A 20,972-nucleotide genomic window follows, 5' to 3' on the forward strand; every position below is an offset into this window, starting at 1 on the left:
AGCATGCCCGCTTTGGGCATATGTGTTTTGACTGCCTTGTGCATGTTTAGGGGTGGCAGCGGGGGTCAGTTAAAGAATTTCATTGGAATGGCCGGTCAGTTTCAGCTGCAGTGTCAGTGTCCAGGAATGTCGCTGTGTTTGATGGTGGAGAGGGGGGGGCGGTCAGTGGCCTGCATCTCACCGACTCCCCACCAGCAGATTCCTCAGCACGGACACTGCCACGACAAAAACAACTGCTTCCTCAGATACTGAGGTGGCCCCCGTTTGTTTGCTTTGCGGCTGCTCGTAAAGTGGACAGAGATTGCAGGAGAGAGGCTGCGCTGCAGGACCTGCTGACAGGGTAACAATGGACTGGGAACAATGGTCCAGACTCAGCCTGTTTGTTCCTATGGAACAACCTCTCGCCAGCTCCTTGTGATGTAATGAGCATTCACTCTGAGGAAGTGGTAGTTCTTCCCTCTCCTGTTTGTGTCGGACCGTTAGGACAGCCACAGAGGACCTGTTGATGTCATCCCTCGCTCAGAATTCCCCTCCGATTTCCTGCCTATCCTGTCTTTGTATATATTGTCTCTTTCCATCCATTTGTCTGGAATCGCTCGTATTTCCTGTTCAGCTGGCAAAAAATCTTATTTCATTTTCTGTTCTCTGCTTAGTCGTATGCACCACATTAATTCCATGTCCGTGTCTCGCAGGGTCAAGCGCGACGGAGGAAGAACATGACAGAATTCCTGGGGGAGGCCAACATCCCGACCCCGGATTCTCTGGGACAGCTGGGAGGCTCTCTGCCCAGCGTCGGGGCCGGACCCGACAGCTGGAAGAACCGTGCCGCCAGTCGCTTCAGCGGCTTGTTCAGCTCTAACGCCGGAGCGGGGCCCTTCGGCAAGGTAACGTCAGCACGCAGGGGGGGCCACATAAATGCAAGAGGGTGTGACTGCTGCTTTCAAACAAAGTGGCGAACGTTTCTCCTGGTTATAAACAAACTGTAAAAGCTGTAGAGAACAAAGTTTGGTGCCCAGACGTGACTCACATTAAGAAAGCATTTAAAAACAAATAAAACAGTAGCTAGCAGCAGTGGGAGGAGGTCAGAAGGCCACATCCCGCCAGTCCTGGTGAAGTCATTTCCCCTCACAGTCTCCTGACTCGTTGGCTTGCATGCTTTCCTCCCATCAGATCTGGAAATGAGCAGACTGAGAGGGAGGGAGGAGTTAGATGAGAAGGTTCTGCATCAGTCAGAAGGAGAAACAGTAACCTGGAGCTTTTCAAATGTCATGAAAGCCAGTTTTCACAAAACATTTCATAATTCTTTGCCAGGGTTTTTAAGGCTCCTAATGGTCCTGGTCCTGAGGATCTGAACTGATTTTTAGCCTGTTAGATTCTTAATAATTCCCCAAATCCAGGAGGAGAGAACTTTCTTATGACCCACGTCCGTGTTGAAACTTCCTCAAAGACATGAGGACAGTAGAATATGTTGATGCTTTTAAAAGGAAACAAAGAAAAATATCTTTTTATTTGAGTTTTATAGGAATTGACAAAAGCAACCTGCATTTGCTTGATAAGTGTTTTAATCATTATTTTAGTTTAGTTTATTTTTTTTTAGACTTTTTCAAATTTTCAATTTATCAGCTGTATTTTATTTTAAATCTTTTTTCTATTTTACTTTCATTATTTATTTAGTTTATTATATAAATCTGTTTTATTTTCTTTTATTTTCACTCAGTTTTAATTGTTTATTTTTCCAGTTTACTTATGTGTGTGTGTGTGTGTGTGTGTGTGTGTGTGTGCGAATATATTAAAAAAAAATATATATATATAATTATAATAATATAAATATAAAAATATAGAAAAAAAATACAAATAATAATATTAAAAAACTATAAATAATGTCTGATTGACTTGGTGGATCGAAAGTCCCAAATGTCAAACCTCTTCTTTTAACTTTCTATTCATCGTTTCCAGAATAATAACCGGCTTTGATTTTAATGAGATGCAGACACGCGCTCACACACATGCTGCTCTTTGTGTCCTCCTCCGTCAGGTCACGTCCTTCACAGCAGCAGATGTCATTTAGAGATGCTGTCTGTCAGTCTGAGCTCATCTCCATTCAGACCCTCTGAAGGCCAGAGATCCTGCAGCAGGACCTGGACCACATTTCCCTCCTTCCACAGTGGAGGATTAAACAATCGGATGAGATCACACTCCTCTTAAATCTGTCCGTCTCATTTCTGTCCTCTGTTGTAGCTGTCACCCCCGCTCGCCTGTTCCTCTATTGTTAACGTAGTCCCAATACACCAAGCTCATTTTCATGACTACGTAAAGTCTGGCAGCCCGAACAAAGACCTGAATAATGGCTGATGTTGGATTTGAATATCAAGGCAGCGGAGTGGGCAGTTGTTTTTATGCTAATAGTACAGGAACGCCAACAATGAACAGACCAAACGCTCGCTGCAGCATCGCAGCTCATCGTCATGGCGTCCGAACTGAACTGTTCTGGTCTCATGGCAGGAGGTGGATCGTCTGGAGCAGCTCCAGAGCAAGCTGCACTCCTACACCCTGTTCGGGCTGCCCAAGGTGCCGCGCCAGCTCTCCTTCCACCAGGACTCCTGGGAGGGGGCGGAGGAGGAAACCAACCTGGTCCTGGAGGACACGTGGAGGAAGTTGCTGGACGACTCCGAGGTACAGCACACACTAGTTTTGTGGCCTTGCGCTGTAGTTCTGACAGTGATACGAAGATAATCCGACCTCCTGCCCAGTTATTTTTCTGCAGTCTGATTACCTGAAAGCATGCTGATGTTGTACTTCCTGGTATTCCGACTTCCTTATCAGCTTTTTTCTGTAACACTTTCCCAGTTGTCTGTTTTCCAGTAACAAAACTCATAAAGCATTTCGCTGTCAGGCTGCAGCGAGGAGCTGTAAAAGATCACCGCTATCACACACTGTCACCGGCTTCCACCTGTTAATGTGTACAGGAGTAATCAGCTCACTGCTCTGCTGCCATATCATGCCTGGTACTGCTGAAAGGGAGGGGGGGAGCAGCGTGTTACATAATCAGTGTTGCTGATCTGCTGAAAAATTACAGACATTGCTCAAGTAACTGGAAGAAAGAGGGAATGTTGGCAGGAAGTTTTTTGTTACTTTTATGGTTCATTCTTTAAGGACTTGCACATGATTTCCACATTTATCTGTAGCCATCATATGTAGGTTCGCAGAAGTTGTAAAGCCAATCTTTCTGACTTAATTTCAAACATGTGGAGGGAAAAAAAGGTTGACTTTAGGGCTTTGCTGCTTCTGTAGAAATTAAAATGCTGAGAAGCCGGCAGATCAGATACGCAGGTGTGATCACCTGTAGAAACGCAGACATCAGAGCTACATCTCAGACTCTCCAGGCCTCAGTCAACATTGTAAATTTTATTTAATGCCATTTCGAAAAGAGACTGAAGAGCTCGGGATTGTTCGGAAGGGTTGTACGACAGTTTCCTCTGTTTTTGCAAGGCTGCATCTGCTGTGATCTTAAAAAGGTTGATAAAGGGAAGAGTGGATGATAACACCACGCAGTTCTCCTGTTCACTCGTCTCTAATGACCATAGACTGTATATAAAGAGATGGACGGAGCCTCTGTGACGTCACCCATAGGTTTCTGAAGAGCTGAACTGGAGCTCGGTGGGCGGTTCCTACCATCACCATCTTGGCAGGGGCATGTGCGTCGTCTCACCTGGAAAATACAAATATGGGCAAAGAGGTGGAGCTGAGAGGGGGGCTGTGGGCGTCATGGTGGATGATTGACATCGAGCGAACTCTGGGCTTTCTCTAGCTAAGAGCTAACCTGGAGATAACAGGAGCTAACCAGCTAACAGAGCTAAGTGGGCTAAAGCTAAGTCACGTTGTTAACCGCAGAACAACCGCAGTTGTTCTACGTTCTTCTGACTTAAAGCGGGGGATCGGGTACCTGTCAATCAAAAGGACACGCCCCTAAATATGCAGAACTTGGAGATTAAATTACTTTTAAATGAGCGAGTTAGAAAAAAATTCACTCCCCCCACAGTTGTCATGAAGGTAAACCTGACCTATTAAACCTAAAATGGATTTTTGAACCAGGCTGTAAACATGTTTATTTCTGCTGTGAAGTTGGTCTTTTTAACATGGGAGTCTATGGGGATTTGCTCTATTTTGGAGCCCCTAGTGGATGAAGGGGGAACTGCAGTTTTATGCACTTTTAAGGCGGAAGCTCCGTCCATCTTTCATAAACGGTCTATGGTAATGAGTGAGGGGAAAATAGTGTGACTCTCCCTACTGGAGTCCAGAGGTAACGCCATAAAGAAAAACAGCAGAACATATATAGCACAGAAATCCAAAATACCTCTAGTTTACACCTGTCCCACATCTGCATGGTGAGACAACAGTAGCAGGACAACAGTCCAGCAGATTCAGCCAAAGACCTCGTTCCTAGCTGTCAGGCATGGTGGTGGTAGGGTGATGATTTGGTACTGTTTTGTCTGAAAGCTAAATCTTGCAACACATCAGCAACAGAACGACTGAAACAGGACAGAATAAACTCGAGCCTGACTGAAATGCTGCGGTTGCTCCGTCAGAGAGCTGTGCATAAGTTCTCTGCTGATGCGAGAGTCTAAAAGCTGTGGTACGTCCGTGCTGCTGTTAATCCAAGGTTGTGTTCATGTCAGATTTTTTTTTTTTTTTACACTTTTTTCACAACTTTTTGCAACATTAAACAAGCAACGTTAAATCTCAGTGAAACGTGAGCCCTATCAGGACAGAAGGTAGTAGAAAACTTAAATAATGTTGCTCTAAATGTTGTTTCTCTGATGAGGAAGTTATAATGAAGTTAAAAAGTTTTGATAAAAGTCTGATTACAAGCTCCTGACAGAAAAGGGAAGCACATGTTTGACTCACTTTGCCAGTAAATGTTGGACCATAGCAACGTGTTTCTGAGATTGTGTTTGTCATGCTAACTTGTGTGTGTGTGTTTGTACAGATGTTGACCAAAAAGCAGTCCCAACAGCAGGAGGCTATATGGGAACTGCTGAACACAGAAGCCACCTACATAAAGAAACTCCGAGTCATCACTGATGTAAGAACTGCTGCAGTCTGCTGACATGCAGGAACACACACTGCTGCTGTTGTTGTGCAACAAACAGGCTTTTGTCCTGTCAGATAAGACGAGGAGTGAGCTATTTATTGAGTTTTTATCGCTGTCCAATCAGCATTTTGTTAAGAAAGAGAAGTATTTGGCTGATAACATTTAGGTTGCGAGCCGACAGCGACGTTGGAGGTGTAAATATGTGAATCTAAAGATGTTGCGTCATCCTCTCCAGCTGTTCCTGAGCAGCCTGCTGAACCTGCAGGAGAGCGGCCTGCTGACGGAGGTGGAGCCCGTCAAACTGTTCAGCAACATCCAGGAGATCGTCTGCCTCCACATCGATCTGTGGAACCAGGTCATGCTGCCGGTCCTGGAGAAGGCCAGGGAGGCGCGGGCCATGCTCGACCCGACACACCTCCACGACGGCTTCATGACGGTCAGTACCGACAAAAACAACATTATCTTATTTCCTTCAGTTACTTTTTATTTTTATATTTTCATATTATGTTTCATAGGTTTTTTGTTTTTTTTTTATAATTTCATAAATTTATTGTCACATATATTTTAGGTTATTTATATTAAATTTATTTTTTATATTTGAGTTTATTTTTAGATACATTTTAGATTTATGTTTACATATATTTGGTATATTTTGTTTTACTTAAATATATCTTAATACCATATCATTTTTATATTTAGTCATTCAAATATTTGATTATGTATCATTATTATTTATATTATTATTTACATATTTATATTAGAATTTATAATCATTGATAAATATTTATGTGTGTGTGTGTATATTTATATATATTTTTTTTTTTATTGATTTTTTATTAAATAAGAATTATTTAAATTATTTTATAATTTTTTTTATTTTTCTTTTATATAGTTTTTAAATATATTTTCATCTATTACTTTATTTTTAAATCAGAATTAAATTCTAATTTAAATTCTATAATATTTATAAATATATCTTTCCATAGAGCTCTGTTTTTTTATATTATACTTGATATATTTGATACATTTATTGATAAATTGTGAATTTTTACTGTGTAATAATAATAATAATAATACAGTCTGATGCCTTCACATGTTTGATGCCTTTTCTCCATGTTCTGTGCTCAGTTCGGCTCCAGGTTCCAGCCCTACATCCGTTACTGCATGGAGGAGGAGGGCTGCATGGAGTACATGCGCGCGCTTCTCAGGGACAACGAGCTCTTCAGGACGTACGTCACGGTCAGTTGACGAAGCCGACCCCATGATTCCTGCAGCGCGCGCTCATCCTCGCTCCTTTCGTCTCATCTCTGCCGCTTCCTGTCTTTTCTGTTCAGTGGGCAGAGACCAACAAGCAGTGCAACCGTCTGAAGCTGGCGGACATGTTGGCGAAGCCTCACCAGCGACTGACCAAATATCCGCTCCTGCTGAAGAGTGTCCTGAAGAGGACCGAGGAGCCTTTAGCCCGCGAGATTGTCAGCAGCATGGTACGCATGTCCAAACAGCTGGTAGTCTGACACTTCTTCCAATCGATGCTCGCTTTGCTTAAACGTGACGACGTTTGTGTGTTTTTGTGAAGGTGAGCTCAGTGGAGGGCTTCATCAACAGCGTGGACTCCCAGATGCGACAGCGTCAGGACCAGCAGAAGCTGGCCACCATCTCTGCCCGCATCGACTCCTACGAGGCCGTGGAGGGCAGCAGTGAGGAGGTGGAGAAGGTAAGAAGTCTGCAGGCCTCCACCGCTCTCAGATCTCATAGACTTCATTTGTCTTAACTGTTATCGGGGCTAACAGGGCACAGCTGAGGGTGGTTTTAGGTGGGTGTAAGGGGACTGTGGATGTATCTGTGTGTTTTATCCATTTGATGTAAAGCACTTTGTGTTTTTTTATTTTAAACACGAAAAGTGCTAAAAAAAAAAAAAAAAAAAAAAAGTTTGATTTGATTTGATTCATGCGTCCTCAGATTCTCAAAGAGTACAGCCGCTTTGATCTGATGGCTCCCATGAGAGGAACTTCCCCGGAAGAGACCCGACAGCTGCATCTTGAGGGAGCGCTTCGGATGAAAGAGGGCAAAGACAGCAGGGTAAGACGAGCTCTGGTCTTTCCAGCCGGCGTCGCAGTAAAAACCCTTCCTGTTGGGTCTAACGTGGCTTTCCTCCTCCTGCAGATGGAGGTTTACTGCTTTCTGTTTACCGACCTGCTCCTCATCACCAAATCAGTCAAAAGAGTGGAAAAGGTTAAAGTTATCCGCCAGCCTCTCCTCATCCACAATGTCGTCTGTAAGGAGCTCAAGGACCCCGGTGAGTTATTTGTTTCATTTTTAAAAGCCATATTTTGATATTTACTATTTAAAGTTGTCTGCTTATATGAGACGATGCAAAGCAGGAAATACTGCAATCCTCTTTAGCACATTTTATTTGTAACGCACTTCATACAAAAGCATTAAAATAATAACAGCTAATGCTAACAGCTAATCCCATCTTAACTAACCTACACGACATTTAAAAAGTCATGAAGATGAAAAACAAGGAGGATTAAAAAAAAATCTCAGAGAGGAGGCAACAATGGGAAACACTAGAGGTGCATAAAAAGCTGAAAAATCAAGTTCCAGAAGTTTCGGGAGGATATTGTAGAATAAAACTGAAGAAAAAATAACATTAGATAAATATTGTTAACAGATCATAAACATTAAATGTTGAAACTGAGATAATTTAGCATTTTCTGCTAATTATCAGCTCACTTTCAGACACATCTCTAAAAAAGCTGGAACAGGGAAGAGTGGCTGCTTGTAATAATTCATCTGGGATGTGTGGAGACCAGATTTTAGATCCGCTTTGGTCCCGAGAGGACAGCAGACTTTCTGTTCCCATATGGAGCCTTAACCTGCATTTGTGGATTTCACAGTGATTTCTGGAAGTCTTCCTGAGTCCATGCAGAGATTTCCAGTTGAGAATATAGTCTGTTTCTAATGCTGTGCTGCCTGAGGGAGATCATCCACTTTGACATTTGCGCTTGTCCTGAGCGCACAGAGATTCCTTCAGATTCTTTGAATCTTATATAATAATCTGTAGACGATGATATTTAAAGACTCAGTTTGGTTAACCTGCGTCTCTGACTCTGAAATGCCCCTTTTAAACCAGTCATGTGACTGACCTGTTTAATTCAATTCAACTTTTTTTATATAGTGTCAGATCATGGCAATGCCATCTCAAGACGCTTTACAGACAGGAATAATGAAATAATGAATAATGAAAGCCAATTCATAACAGCCTATATAAAGAAACCAACAGATTGCCAGTCACATGTTCCTCCATTTGCTACTCTGTAACTCATTTTGCCATCAAATTCAAAATAAGCTCATATTTTTTATGAAATGCTAAAATCTCTAAGTTTCAACATTTGATACGTTGTTTATGTTCAGTTGGGAATAAAATACGGTTTAATGATATTTGTAAATGACTGCGCTGCGTTTTTATATGCACTTTCCACACCGTCCTTAAGTGTTAAAGTTGGATTTGATTGATTAATAAATTCAAGTTCAGCTAAAATGTGGCTTAAAAAAAAATGGCATTAACAACAAGACAGATTATTTACTATCAATCCGTTTGGCTTTTTAGGCTCATTCACCCTCATCTACCTCAACGAGTTTAAGAGTGCAGTGGCAGCCTACACTTTCCAGGCCAACAGCGCCCCCCAGGGGAGAAGCTGGATAGATGCAATCTGCAACGTGCAGGTACGGGAGGCAGTTGGATCTCTGGCAGCATCAGACTTGTTCAGTGTTGTAATGACGGGGTGCTGTTGCTCCTCAGAACCAGCTGCAGAGACTTCGCTCTGAGGAGGACCTCCGGCAGCTGGACATGAAAATGAGACGCACGGAGCTGGAGGACGAGGAGGATGAGAGCAGCAACTCCACGACGAGTTCTCCCGTCTTGCGGCACAAAAAAGAGCTGAACTCAAGGTAGTTAAAAAGAAATGCTTGCTTTTTTTTAATTCCTGCTGATTTTTTTTTTAAAGGTTTTATAACCAAACACACCTCTCCTCTCAGCCAATCAGATGGCTCCACTGAGACTCTGTCGGTGATGGATGTGGACGAGCCGGCGGAGCACCAGCAGCCATCCGCCTCCAGCCTCAAGGCGAGCGCCGCCCAAGACTCTCCGCTGGAAGAAAGGTGCAAACCTGCGCTGCCCACCCTGATAGTGTACCACGTTGACTCTGGGCTCAGCGAGGAGGTGGGGCTGGACGCCGACGAGCTGGAACCTCAGTGCCGCTCGCTCTCCATGGACAGCGCTTACGGTACCCTCTCCCCTGAATCCCTCCCGAAGGAGCTGCAGCCACAGCTGGGACACAGCGAGGAAGAGGAAACCGAGGAGGAAGAGGAGCAGGAGGAGGCAGAGACGGAAGAGGTGGAAGAAGAAGAAGAAGATGATGAAGAGGAGGATGCCTCTCTGGGTTCCCAGCAGTCAGTAGTCCAGCTGTCCAAACCTCGCCGGCGGCCGCACGTTCAGCCGAGACTCGACTGCCTGCAGAGACTCTCCACTCTGACTTTGTCCTGCTCCGAGGACAACCTCCTGCAGCGCGTCCAGGAGAAACACCCCGTCTCTCAGCAGACGCACTCGCTCCGCCCTGAGGCCCCGGAGTCTCCGCGCGGGGACAGGGACACGTCGTCCTCGCTGCCTCACAGCAAGAGCCTGTCGGAGCTGGACCACGACGCGGTGGAACCGTTTCCCGGCGACCTGGACCAGTCGGACGACAGCCTGAGCCTGAGCGCACCTGCTGGGGAACTGGGAGCCAACCTGAGCGGGGGCGAGGCGTGGCGCCGCCACACGGCGACCCCCGCATCGCGCACGGGGAACGACTTTCAGAGCGGCGACTCCAGCAGGGGGACGCCTCCGTTGGGCTGCGTGGAGAAGAAGAGCGAATCGGTGGAAACGACGCCCAAAAAGCGGAAAACTCCGGCGCAGCAGCACAAGAAGCTGACAGTGGCTCAGCTGTACAGGATACGCACCACTCTGGTCCTCAACTCCACGCTGACGGCGTCGTAAGTTGCTCCATGTCCGATCCCACACGCCTTCATGTCCTTCTGCTCTGATCAGGAAGTTATTCATGTTGTGTTTGTTTCCATCCGCCTGCAGGGAGGTGTGACCCCCCAGGAGCATCACCAGGAACCACTTCTCTTCTGAGGGAGGACTGAATTTGTTGAGACACAGATGCACTCTTTCTCATCCTGCCATCTCCCTTCCTGTTGTTTTGGGACAGAGACTCCTCCGTTTCAGCAGCAACAACCCGGTTTTTCTGCTCTTGAGTTAGTTTCTGTTTTTCTCATGTGGAAGGGAGAGGCAGAGAGACTTTAACTGCTTGCACTTTGCAACGGAAGTAGCATTATTTGGGGAGGGGACCGGGAAGCGAGTGCAGGAGGTGGATTCGCCGCCGCCTGCAGAGAGGAAGCATCCAGGAGGAGGTCTGACAACCTCATCCCTGCGCTCCTCCCAGGAGGAGCTCGGCTTCCTCCCGCTGACGAGGAGAAAAGATGGAAAGCGAGTCTTGAAAACGCTTTTGGCTTTAAAGTAAATAGAGAAAGAAAAGGAGGAGCTCCTGACGCTTGTTCTTCTCCTGGTTTGCTTTAAAGAAAGAGAAATTATTGCACAGTTAATCACTTCAGAGTGAACTTACAGTCACATGATGATCTGTTTGCATACGTGTGTGTGTGTGTGTGTGTGTGTGAGTGAGATCTTCTCCTTGATTCCTGACTGAACCAAAATTGATCTCATCTCCTGTGAATGTGTAAACTCGCCCCAGAGACGGAAGATGTGTATAGCCCAGCCAAACAAACAAATGCAGCCAATCACATTTCAGGATTCCTCCTTTGCTCTTCATTTTTTGTTTTATTGACACGTTAAGCTAACGGCTAAAACTGGGGGCGGCTGAGACTGTTGGGATGTATTTTCTGCACTAATCCTACTGGGGCTTGTGGGCGGGAGACAGTCCCACCTGCCGTGTTGCTTTGTGACGTAACAGTAAGAGGTTGAAGAAGAAGTTTGAGGTGGATCTTTTCTTTACCAGGTGACTGCTGAGCTTTAGTTTAACTGTTTTCTCCAGGAGATTAGAAAAGAAAAAGCGTTTATCTTACTCTAAATATTGCCCCAAAACCAAATAGGTTAACTCTGTTTACTTTTAGTTGTTTTTTTGTCGTTTTTGTTTGTAATATTTATTATGCCTGCTATGTTTTATATATATTAAGATATTGTTTATATCATTTGCTTTCATGATTTGTAAGCGTTGTTTTTTTTTGTTGTTTATGTAGTCTTAATATTTTTTTTGGTCTTGTCAGGCATTAATATGCGATGAACCAAAATCATGTGTCTCTTTCAGGAATGACTTCAAAGTGTCTTACAAAATAATAATAATAAAAAAAATTAAACACTTTCCAATCCCCGTGTTATTTTTGATGGTGCTGAAGAGGATCTGGTGAGCTGCTCTCCAACAGGCAGCAGGTGGCGAAAGAGCGTTTATGGAGGTGAAGGTGTGTTAGAGCAGAGTGGGTTGGGTTGTAATCAGCAGTAATTCATCAGAAGCTTATGGAGGATCAGCTGCTAGTGATGTACTGTACATGTGGATCACATGAAATCTTTCCAAAGCCACATGTAGAACACATGTAGTCCATATGTGTTTCTTCTGGAAGCGATGGAAACATTCCTCAGAAATGTCTTCATGAGTCTAGGCCACATTTCAAAGTTCTGTGGTTGATTTTTGGTGTGAATGGACCGAGCAGCGAACAGTGAAGCTTATCTGGAGGTGCCTAAGACTTGCAGTTCAGACTTTGTCCACTAGGGGCTCCAAAACAGCAAATTCCCCATAAACTTCACAAAAGAAATAAACACGTTTACGGCAGGGTTAATAACCGTTTTAGGTTCAATAGGTCAGGTTTACCTTTGTGACAACTGAGGGGAAGTGATTTTTTTTTTTTTTTAAATAACTCATCCATTTAGAAGTAATTTAATCTCTAAAGTCTGCATTATTAGGGGCGTGTCCTTTTGATTGACAGGCACTCGATACCCCCACTGCTACAGCTAACTTAGCTTTAGCCTGCCTACCTCCGTTAGCTGGTTAGCTGCCGTTAGTTCAGTTAGCCCTATCTAACTAAAAACCTTGGTGAAAGAGAAAATATGAATATATGGAAGACAATAACTGACTGTCAAACTAAACTCAACTCCTGGTTACTGAGAGACGGTAGTTTATTGGGTACAATCTTTCTCACTAAGATGAAAAGTATATTGAGGTGTATCTATCCAGCATATTCTCAGGCCATCCCTAACAGAGCCAGAAAGAAAATCAAATCAGTTTTGATTATATCTGGAAGAAAAAATGCATTATATTAAGAGATGTGAGTTAATTAAAGATTACAAAGACGGAGGTCTACAAGCCTTTGACTTTGACTCCATTAATGGGAAACTAAAATTTAACTGGCTAAAATCCCTCCTGACCAACAAAAGCTTCTGGCTTCATATCCCTAGAGAAATATTTAGAAGACTGGGAGGTATTGACCTGCTAATATGATGTGGTTTTATTCCTCAGAAGCTTCCTGTCAAATTATTTCAGTTTCACCAACAAGTCCTTCAGTTTTAGAAACTCTTGTACAACCATAATTTTACCCCACAAAACACGCCAATCTGGAACAATAGATACGTCACAATTAAAGATAAATCAATATATAACAAGGACTGGATGGATAAAGGCATTTGGTCCATAATTCACTTGCTTGGTAATGTGATTACATATTTAAATTTCTGCATTAAATTTGATCTCGCAGTTAACCGTAACTCCTTTATAGCAATAATAAAAGCCATTCCCAGACCAACTTTAAAGATCGTCTCAAATTCATCCGACATCTCCCCCTCGGCTTCCACATCTTTTTACAGGTAGCTGTGAATTTGTAAGTATTAAAATTCCAAACAAAACAAATTCCCTTAATAAATAAATCAATTAAAAAAACTAAAGAAATCCATTTCAAAATTGTAAATGGAGTGTATCCATCTGGTGAATTTCTACAAAGATTTGGCCTGGAAACAATAAAATGTGGATTTTGTGATGGTATTGAAATATCCATTCATTTATTTGATCACTGTATTTTCTCTGAGGCTCTCTAGACAGACTACACACCAAAATCCATCTCCAGCCCTTCTCTCAAACGGACATCTCTTACGGTGTGTTCATGGACAACAATGAATGGGACTTTTTAATAAACAGTGTGCTAATTCTTGTAAAATTTTATATACACAAATGCAGATTTATGACGGTGAAACCCAGATTTAACATGTTTCATGATGAGCTCCTTTCCCATATCAAAGCATCGAACTTATTGTAAAGTAAATACGCTACCCAACCTGTCAAGTTATTAACAATGTATAATTTGCAACTTAAGCCCTAACAATTTTTATTTTATTCTTATTTATCTTTGTACATGTAAGTATGTCTATATGTACTATAAGTTTAGTATTCTCTAATGATTTTCTTTTTCTTTGCTTCCTTATATGCTCCTACTCCTGAAAATGGTTTTCTTAAAAAAAAATAAAATAAAAAGTGTTGCCAGATTGTTTGTATAGGACTTCATTCAATAAAATGAGGGGGAAAAAAAAAGAAAACGTTAGCCCTTAGCTAATGGCAGTCATCCCCATGCGCCACCGCTTTGCCCATAGCCAGTTTTTTACAAGCAAGCTCTGCTAGCATGGAAGTTGTACTGCCACCAAACTATTACATTTGGAATAACAGGTGCATTCTTAATAAAAAAAAAAAAAATCCTTATATAACAAAAACTGGGTGAATAATAGAATAGTCTTGGATTCACAACTTATGAAAGTAGATGGTAAACTGTTACCTTGTGAAGAATTTACATCTAATTTTGACATAACAGTTCTACTAAAAGAATATGATATGGTTTTTTCTGCTATCCCAAGGAACGTTGTACATTTACTCGTAGGATCTCTGAGTGTTATATGATGGCTACTGTCAATATTTTCCCTGGAAATGTGGATATTACCAAGATCAAATGTTGTAACAAATACATTAGAAATCTTATGGTAATTGTAAAATGTAAAAATAACACATTTTACATACATTATTGAACAAAATAGGTACAATAAGTCAAAACAGATAAGACAAACAAGGTTATATACAAATTAGGTTATAACAAATAACAGACAGCATTATGAGATATAATGGAAACATTTAGCTGATGCCAGGGGTTGTATATACAACAGGAAAATTACAAATATTTGGAAATATATCATTTATAAGAAAATATTGAATTTAGAGCAAAATGACATTGTTTTCAGGGCTTTACTATTGGAGGAAGAAGATAGAGTACCAATATATAGTTCTTCTTCTTCTTTGATGAAGCTGATGTGTGAGGGTATAGTCTTAGTGGATATAAAAGTCTTATGGATATAAAATTTGGCTGATAGCAGGATAAGATTGCACAAAAAGAGTTGGTCAACTAGTTCCTTCTTATACAGCGTAAACCCAAATAACACATCTTTAAAATACAGTTCAAAATGATTCTGTATATTGTCCACAACAAAGCGACAAATGCCTTGCCACAGAGGTCTGGTGTGTTTATATTTCCAAAATAGGTGAAATATCCTTTCTAGTTGAGTGTTGCAGAAAGTGCAGGTAATATCAGTGTCCTTTTTATATTTTATCAGAAATGATTTTACTGGTTATGTGCTTCACTCATAGGCTTCACTTTAGCTTTTCAGAAACGTACTGGTGATGTAACGGAGGTTCAGCCAATCATAGGTTAGCAACTGTAATTAAAACAGAAACACCTGGAACGCTTCCACTTCCTGTACAAAATGCCAAAAGAGCAGGTGTGGCCCACTTGGGCTTGGGTGATGTTCTTTTCACCTTCCCAAATACCCAAAACACAGTTTGATAGACTTGTATCAAACAGTGGAAGAGCCCAATAGCAGCTGAATCCACTGAAGATAGAAAAACATAAACTACAATGTTTGTTCCAAGGTAAGAAGCTAATGCTAACTAGCACACAGTTGTTAGCTACAAGACTACCATGATATTAATTGAAAGTCACTAACATTGAGTAAGGTAGTTGTGTACTGCTTGAGACAAAACAACGTATCAGATAACACAAGTGGGTAACGTTGGTTTCTAAACATTTAGCAAAAGTTAAATCTTAACAAATATGACATGGATAGAGAATCATGAGTTAAAGTTAGCTTAAATTAAGTAACATATTGACTTAGCCTGCAATGCAAACACATTGTAACTTTGTTCTGTACATTAATAGTGAAGACATGTGGTGACTGAGTGTTGCAGTATGAATAGTGAGCCTTTGGTTCCATTTTAATGTCTCCATCATCAACATTGCTTCCCTGACAAATGATGTCATAAATGAATTTCTCTAAAGCATATTACCGTCATTTCTGTCTACTTCTCCCTTATATTTCTGAACTACTACGCCAGATATTTGAAATGTTTTCTTTTTGGGATTATCTTTAACCAAAATCTCAATTTTTATTGCAGGAGGAAAATGGTGGTGTGGAAAGCTTGCCAGGCCTAGCTACAACAACCATGGGGGCGGGGCTTGGTGAAGTTTCCTGTTCTTAGGTGAGAGAACCGGCACCCATTAGGGTCTCCTGCTGCTGCATTTGATGCAAGGTTGGATGTGTTGCATGCTTAAGACTGAATCTGTATAGATGAATGTGTGAAAATCCCAGTAGATCAGCTGTTTTGGAAATACTCACACAACAACCATGCCAAGTTCAAAGTCCCTTAAATCCTCTTTCCTCCTCGTTCTGATGCTCAGTTGAAACTTCAGCAAGTCGACTAGACCATGTCTACATGACTAAACACACTCAGATGCTGCCGTGTGATTGGCTGTGTGTTAATAAGCGACTGAACAGATGTACAGTGGCCTCTAGGTGTAAATGAACACAGTAGTATATCTGCATAAAGTTATGCAGCCAAATAGTCACTGTCTTGTCAAAATGCACGAATAAAGTCTGAAATGTTTAGACTGTATTTGCAAATAAGACCAGACCCAGGAGGGACGTCCAGACCTGCAGCAGAACCAGACCCAGGAGGGACGTCCAGACCCGCAGCAGAACCAGACCCAGGAGGGGCGTCCAGACCCGCAGCAGAACCAGACCCAGGAGGGGCGTCCAGACCCGCAGCAGAACCAGACCCAGGAGGGGCGTCCAGACCCGCAGCAGAACCAGACCCAGGAGGGACGTCCAGACCTCTGGACACTTCATCAGGACGACGGGACGTGTCATCCTGGACATTTCTAACAGTGGGGGTGTTTGACCAGAGTGCACGTTTCTGCTGCGCAGCGCTTCGTCCCAGACGCCTCCGGGCCCAGAGAAGTCGATGTGGTCGAGTCTGAAGTGGCTTTTAGTGAAAACCACAAAGCTTTCCCCGTCTTGGTGTATTTCTGCCAGATTATTATTAAATGATACTTTTTATTGTGTCTGAGGGATCAAAGATCACAGATGGTCATGTTTGACCTTAAAATTCCTGCAGATTCCTTTAATCATTCTTTAATAACTGAATATTATAATGTGGGTTATGAGGAGTACATATGTTAATCTCTTCTAATATCTGCTTGAAGAAGATTGTTTTCAATATTTGAATAGTTTTATTTAACATTTGTTGTCAAACTGGAGTAACTTTCAGAGAGCAGATAAATCTTTTTTTTTTTTTAAAACCTTTTTTTAAAACTTTTGCTCATTTTACATACAAAAAAATGGCCAAATATGTAATAATGAAACACAACTGGAGAGATTTTTTTTATTTTTTACTGTTTTACTGCCTGCAGTGATGCAGAAGTCAAAGTAGTTTTTGCAAATCAGAAAGCACAATGTAGAAAGAATTAGTTTGTTGCACTCTGATAGATTAAACTCAATATTTTACTTTTTCACTTTGTTTAGGTGAAAGTGTTTCATTAAAAGACTAGAAATGCACAAACCTGCACAAGTGTATTCTTCTTCCCACTCCTTTTTTTTATTATTTAAAACTCCTTTCCTTAATTAATTTAATTATTGAACTGATGAATTATTAATTATATTATGTTCTTAGTCTGTATGTGTGTGTATATGTACAAGCATGTACATATATTTTTCTGTTATCGTCTTTTGTTGGAAAAATAAATATTTAAACCTCAAAAGCCACACTTCTCCCCATGTTGTAATTATTTGTTCTCTTATGATCAATATTCCAAAGACCCTCTATGTTTTTCATATTATTCAGAATAATTCCTTTACCTGGATCAGTCTTCCATGTATTTTACAACCCGTTGGAAGCTGGTTGTGTATTTTTTACCTAAGTGCTCCAACTGTTTTTGTTGGAGTTACGAGCACAAATGTTGAAAATGGCCTCAATCTCACAATGTTAAAGAATCCTTTAAAAAATTCCTGGACCCAAACGGTGATCCGCATCACCACCAAAATTAAATCCGATCTTCCTTTTCATGTTTCCAAAAACTCCTGAAAATTTAATGAAAAAAAAGGTTAAGAGGCAAATATGGATTGAAATGAATGTATATTATGATTTATTGTGTGTATTACCACTATTAAGTTTTATTGTAATATAATGTCCATTAATTTTCAGAGATCCTGTACGATGTTAGGGTTTTATTTATGAGGGGGGGGGTTTGGACCAGATAAGTGTTCAACCTCTTCCAAGACCCTTCTCCACCTTAAGAAGCTTGTTTTGTTTGTTTTAATGACTATTTGTTCTGTTTTAAAGTTTGTTTCTTCAGTTTGAAATATATTCTTAAAATAATTTAAAAAAAATCCATCCATAACTGAGAGTTATTTTGAACACAAACAGATTAAAATGAAAACCTCCTTGGTGGAGGTAAAAATCCCTCCTCATGCATTTTGTCAGTCTTTAGTGAAAACTGATCTGGTTAAAAGAGCTGAACTCTCTAAGAGCGGTCTGAAAGCCCTTCTGGTGGAGCGATTTGGGGTTTTACAGCTGCAGAGCGCTCATCTGTTCAGTTTGGTTTCTGGGAACTCAGTCAGATCACACGTTCAGTCCAGCTGTCTGTCTGGGACCGCCGTCTGGTTCCCAGAAAGTTCCTCTGACTCCAGTCTGACTCCTCTCTGCAGCACAGTCAGCGCACATTTAGGGCATGGGAGCAGGGCCTGCTGGCCCCGAGGAACGTCATGGCCAAGGTGTATTTACAGGTGATTATATCAGCTAATCGGTGGATTACAGCATGTTGAGTCCACACAAGCCTCTAAGCTGCAGAGAAAAGACAGAGTGCTCCCGTGGGATTTTCTGTTTAATCTCCCCCCAGAAAGCAGCCGCCCCTCCCGTTTTCACATCTGGCCCACCAGGATTAACTCTTGTAATCCTTCATTTTAAAACAATTTTATCATGCTTCACTGCTGATATGTCGGACTTTAATTATTAAAATGCAGCTTTCTATTTTAGCTGTGAAGTAATTACACGTCCGCGTTCTATTAGCCTCCGCTAAGTAAGTGATGAAGTTGCAGTGCGCTGCAGCCATGGCTGCTGGCCAGCTGCCTCCTGGAGATTACTCCAAGGTTCGCCATCATGCAGGAGGGGATGGCCGCGCTGCAGGTGGGAAATGAAGAAAATATCTGACAGTTTTGGCTCTCCTCCTGTCCTGCAGGAGGTCTGGTGGAGATGTGCCGCTGGGACACTGGAGGGTTAACACCGGCAGATGTCAGAAACCATGCTGTAAAAAATGTCTGATTAACACAAAGGGGCACTTTGTCAAATCCTGATTATAGGAGCACTTTCGTTTATTAAACTCTGCCAATCCCCCCTGTACTCTTTCTGAGCAGGGATTAAAACCAGGTAGACACCATTGTCTATAGAAACAATCCCTCTTTAAGCTGGAGCTGTTTCCTGGTGCCCCGGCCAGACCAGCCTGGCTGTTTGCTGCCTGTAATCTCAGCAGAAGCTTATAGGTCACTACTACCACCACACATTCCCGTTCATCGCCATCATCCCCGTTAAAGGGTCTCTGTGATTGGATTTAGGACATGTTTTACAGGGGCGGAAAAAAAGAGAACAGCAAACTGAGGCGTGTTTACAAGCGCTGTGTTGTGAAAAGGCCCGTGTCCGAGTGGCAGCCATATGGAATGGATAACCCCGGGAACATCTGTCGCCGATCACAGCCCATGATCTGCCTTTAAACGGCTGACTTTGACCTTCATGTGGACCGCCGGAACATCTGCCTCCTCTTCCACGTCAACGAGACGGACAGAGACAAATGTCTGCCTTCACAGCACATCAATGATGAAATATAGTTTCAGTGGCCTGTTTACTGACGTGGAATCAATGAGGAATCCACTGCAGACAAGATTCTGCATTGTTTTCATCTTTCTCTCCATATTCCTAACCTCTAGCTCCTGCTTTAGCTGCCATCTAAAAGTCAATGTTACAGTCCAGTCCAGTACATTACATTACTTACCGCGCTGCATTAATGCAAAGCATCTACTGCACCACCTTCTTCCCTTGATGCGCCACTCTATATTTAATCTCATGTCTGTGCTGCTGCTTCTTGGAAATATCACACTTAATTCTTTAAGTAAACCTGAAAAGATCTAGTTTATATTCTCTGTTCCGAGACAAATTCCTTGAATGTCTAATTTTATTTGGCAACAAATCAGATTCTGACAAGAGAATCTCTGTGGGTAGAACAATATGTCAGTAAAATTTGGGACGTTTGGGGGGAAAAACTTTCTCCGTACAGATTTCTAGGGCTGGAACATGTGGATCTACACCAGGGGATGTCCAGCTCCGGTCCTCGAGGGCCACAATCCTGCAGATTTTCCAAGTATCCCAGTACAGACACACTTGACTCCAATTAATGGATCATTGTGCAGAACTTCATGGGCCGTTAGGTCCAGTTTATTTGAGTCGGGTGTGTTGAAGCAGAAATAAAGGGAACACCTGCAGGACAGCGGCTCTCGAGGACCGACCGGTACCTGCCTCCTCTTCCTCAGAGCAGATTCAGACTTTTAAATAAAAACTATTTTCATGCAGCTGAGAACAGGAGGCTCCTTAACCTGCATGTTTCAGCTGATCTGAGGTTTTATGAGAGTTTCTTCCAGACATGTGCAGCATAGAAACTGAATGCAGCTTCTCCATGTCCGGTTCCGACTCTGGGAACTGATAAAAGACCAGATCCAGATGAGCTGAGGGTACTGGTTAAGTCATACTGGGTCGAGTTAGACCAGCATCTTTAAAGTCTGTCCTCTTTGTTTACCTCATGTTATCTGCTATATTCTGTTCTTTCCTTTATCTTTCTGTCTCTCTTCTGTCCTCTCCGGTCTGGTCCAGCAGTAGAAACTCTGTAATATAATTCTACAAAATAAATAGAGAAATAAAATAAGAATTCAGAAAGTCGAGGTGATCATACCAGTAAAGCTCCCCTTGGCAAAGTAAATTTGCTCAACAAAACAGCATCCAGACCATCATTCTGCTGCTTAAATGTTGGACAAGACAAAGAAAAAAAAAAAGAAGATCCTCTGACAGACAGGCAGCCAGTGTGAAGACCTCAGACACAGACTGGGGTGGACCGCTTTTGAGGACTTGAGCAGAAGAGTCCTGAATGAGCTGCAGTTGTCTGGAAGACCTGTAAACAGCGGTACAGTTCAGGGTAGACACGGGTATATATATACAAAGTATACCCACTTCTTTTCCAGCCAGCATTGAGTCAACCCTCTTCTAAAGCATCTGTGATGCTGCTTTTACAATTACAAACATTCCCATGAATGGATGTCTACCAGCAGCTCAGCTAATGATACCAAATCCACAGTGGTGCAGTTAGCCAGCAGCTGCATTCATTTTAGCCTGAACATAGACATATAAGATGTTTATATGTCTAGCAG

General features: G+C 42.2%; 1 protein-coding gene across 4 annotated transcripts in view; it reads left to right on the forward strand.

Moving 5' to 3' along the window:
* The window catches only part of plekhg5b (pleckstrin homology domain containing, family G (with RhoGef domain) member 5b), a gene marked incomplete at its 3' end in the record, with an annotated part of 83,395 nt that extends 71,965 nt beyond the window's left edge, over positions 1–11,430 (forward strand). For 3 of the 4 annotated variants that reach the window (XM_079239923.1, XM_079239921.1, XM_079239924.1), the window contains 13 exons: positions 693–884; positions 2,503–2,673; positions 4,988–5,083; positions 5,328–5,528; positions 6,221–6,331; positions 6,427–6,576; positions 6,669–6,806; positions 7,052–7,171; positions 7,256–7,388; positions 8,706–8,821; positions 8,898–9,046; positions 9,134–10,126; positions 10,221–11,430. In XM_079239923.1, the coding sequence (XP_079096049.1) occupies positions 693–884; positions 2,503–2,673; positions 4,988–5,083; positions 5,328–5,528; positions 6,221–6,331; positions 6,427–6,576; positions 6,669–6,806; positions 7,052–7,171; positions 7,256–7,388; positions 8,706–8,821; positions 8,898–9,046; positions 9,134–10,126; positions 10,221–10,230 (2,580 nt within the window). Of the gene's footprint in view, positions 1–692; positions 885–2,502; positions 2,674–4,987; positions 5,084–5,327; positions 5,529–6,220; positions 6,332–6,426; positions 6,577–6,668; positions 6,807–7,051; positions 7,172–7,255; positions 7,389–8,705; positions 8,822–8,897; positions 9,047–9,133; positions 10,131–10,220 lie in introns of those variants that run through there. The other variant, XM_079239922.1, reaches the window with a different exon arrangement.
* Positions 11,431–20,972: the final 9,542 nt, after the last annotated feature.

Source organism: Telmatherina bonti, assembly GCF_933228915.1.
Source record: "Telmatherina bonti genome assembly, chromosome: 4".
Taxonomy (NCBI): domain Eukaryota; kingdom Metazoa; phylum Chordata; class Actinopteri; order Atheriniformes; family Telmatherinidae; genus Telmatherina; species Telmatherina bonti.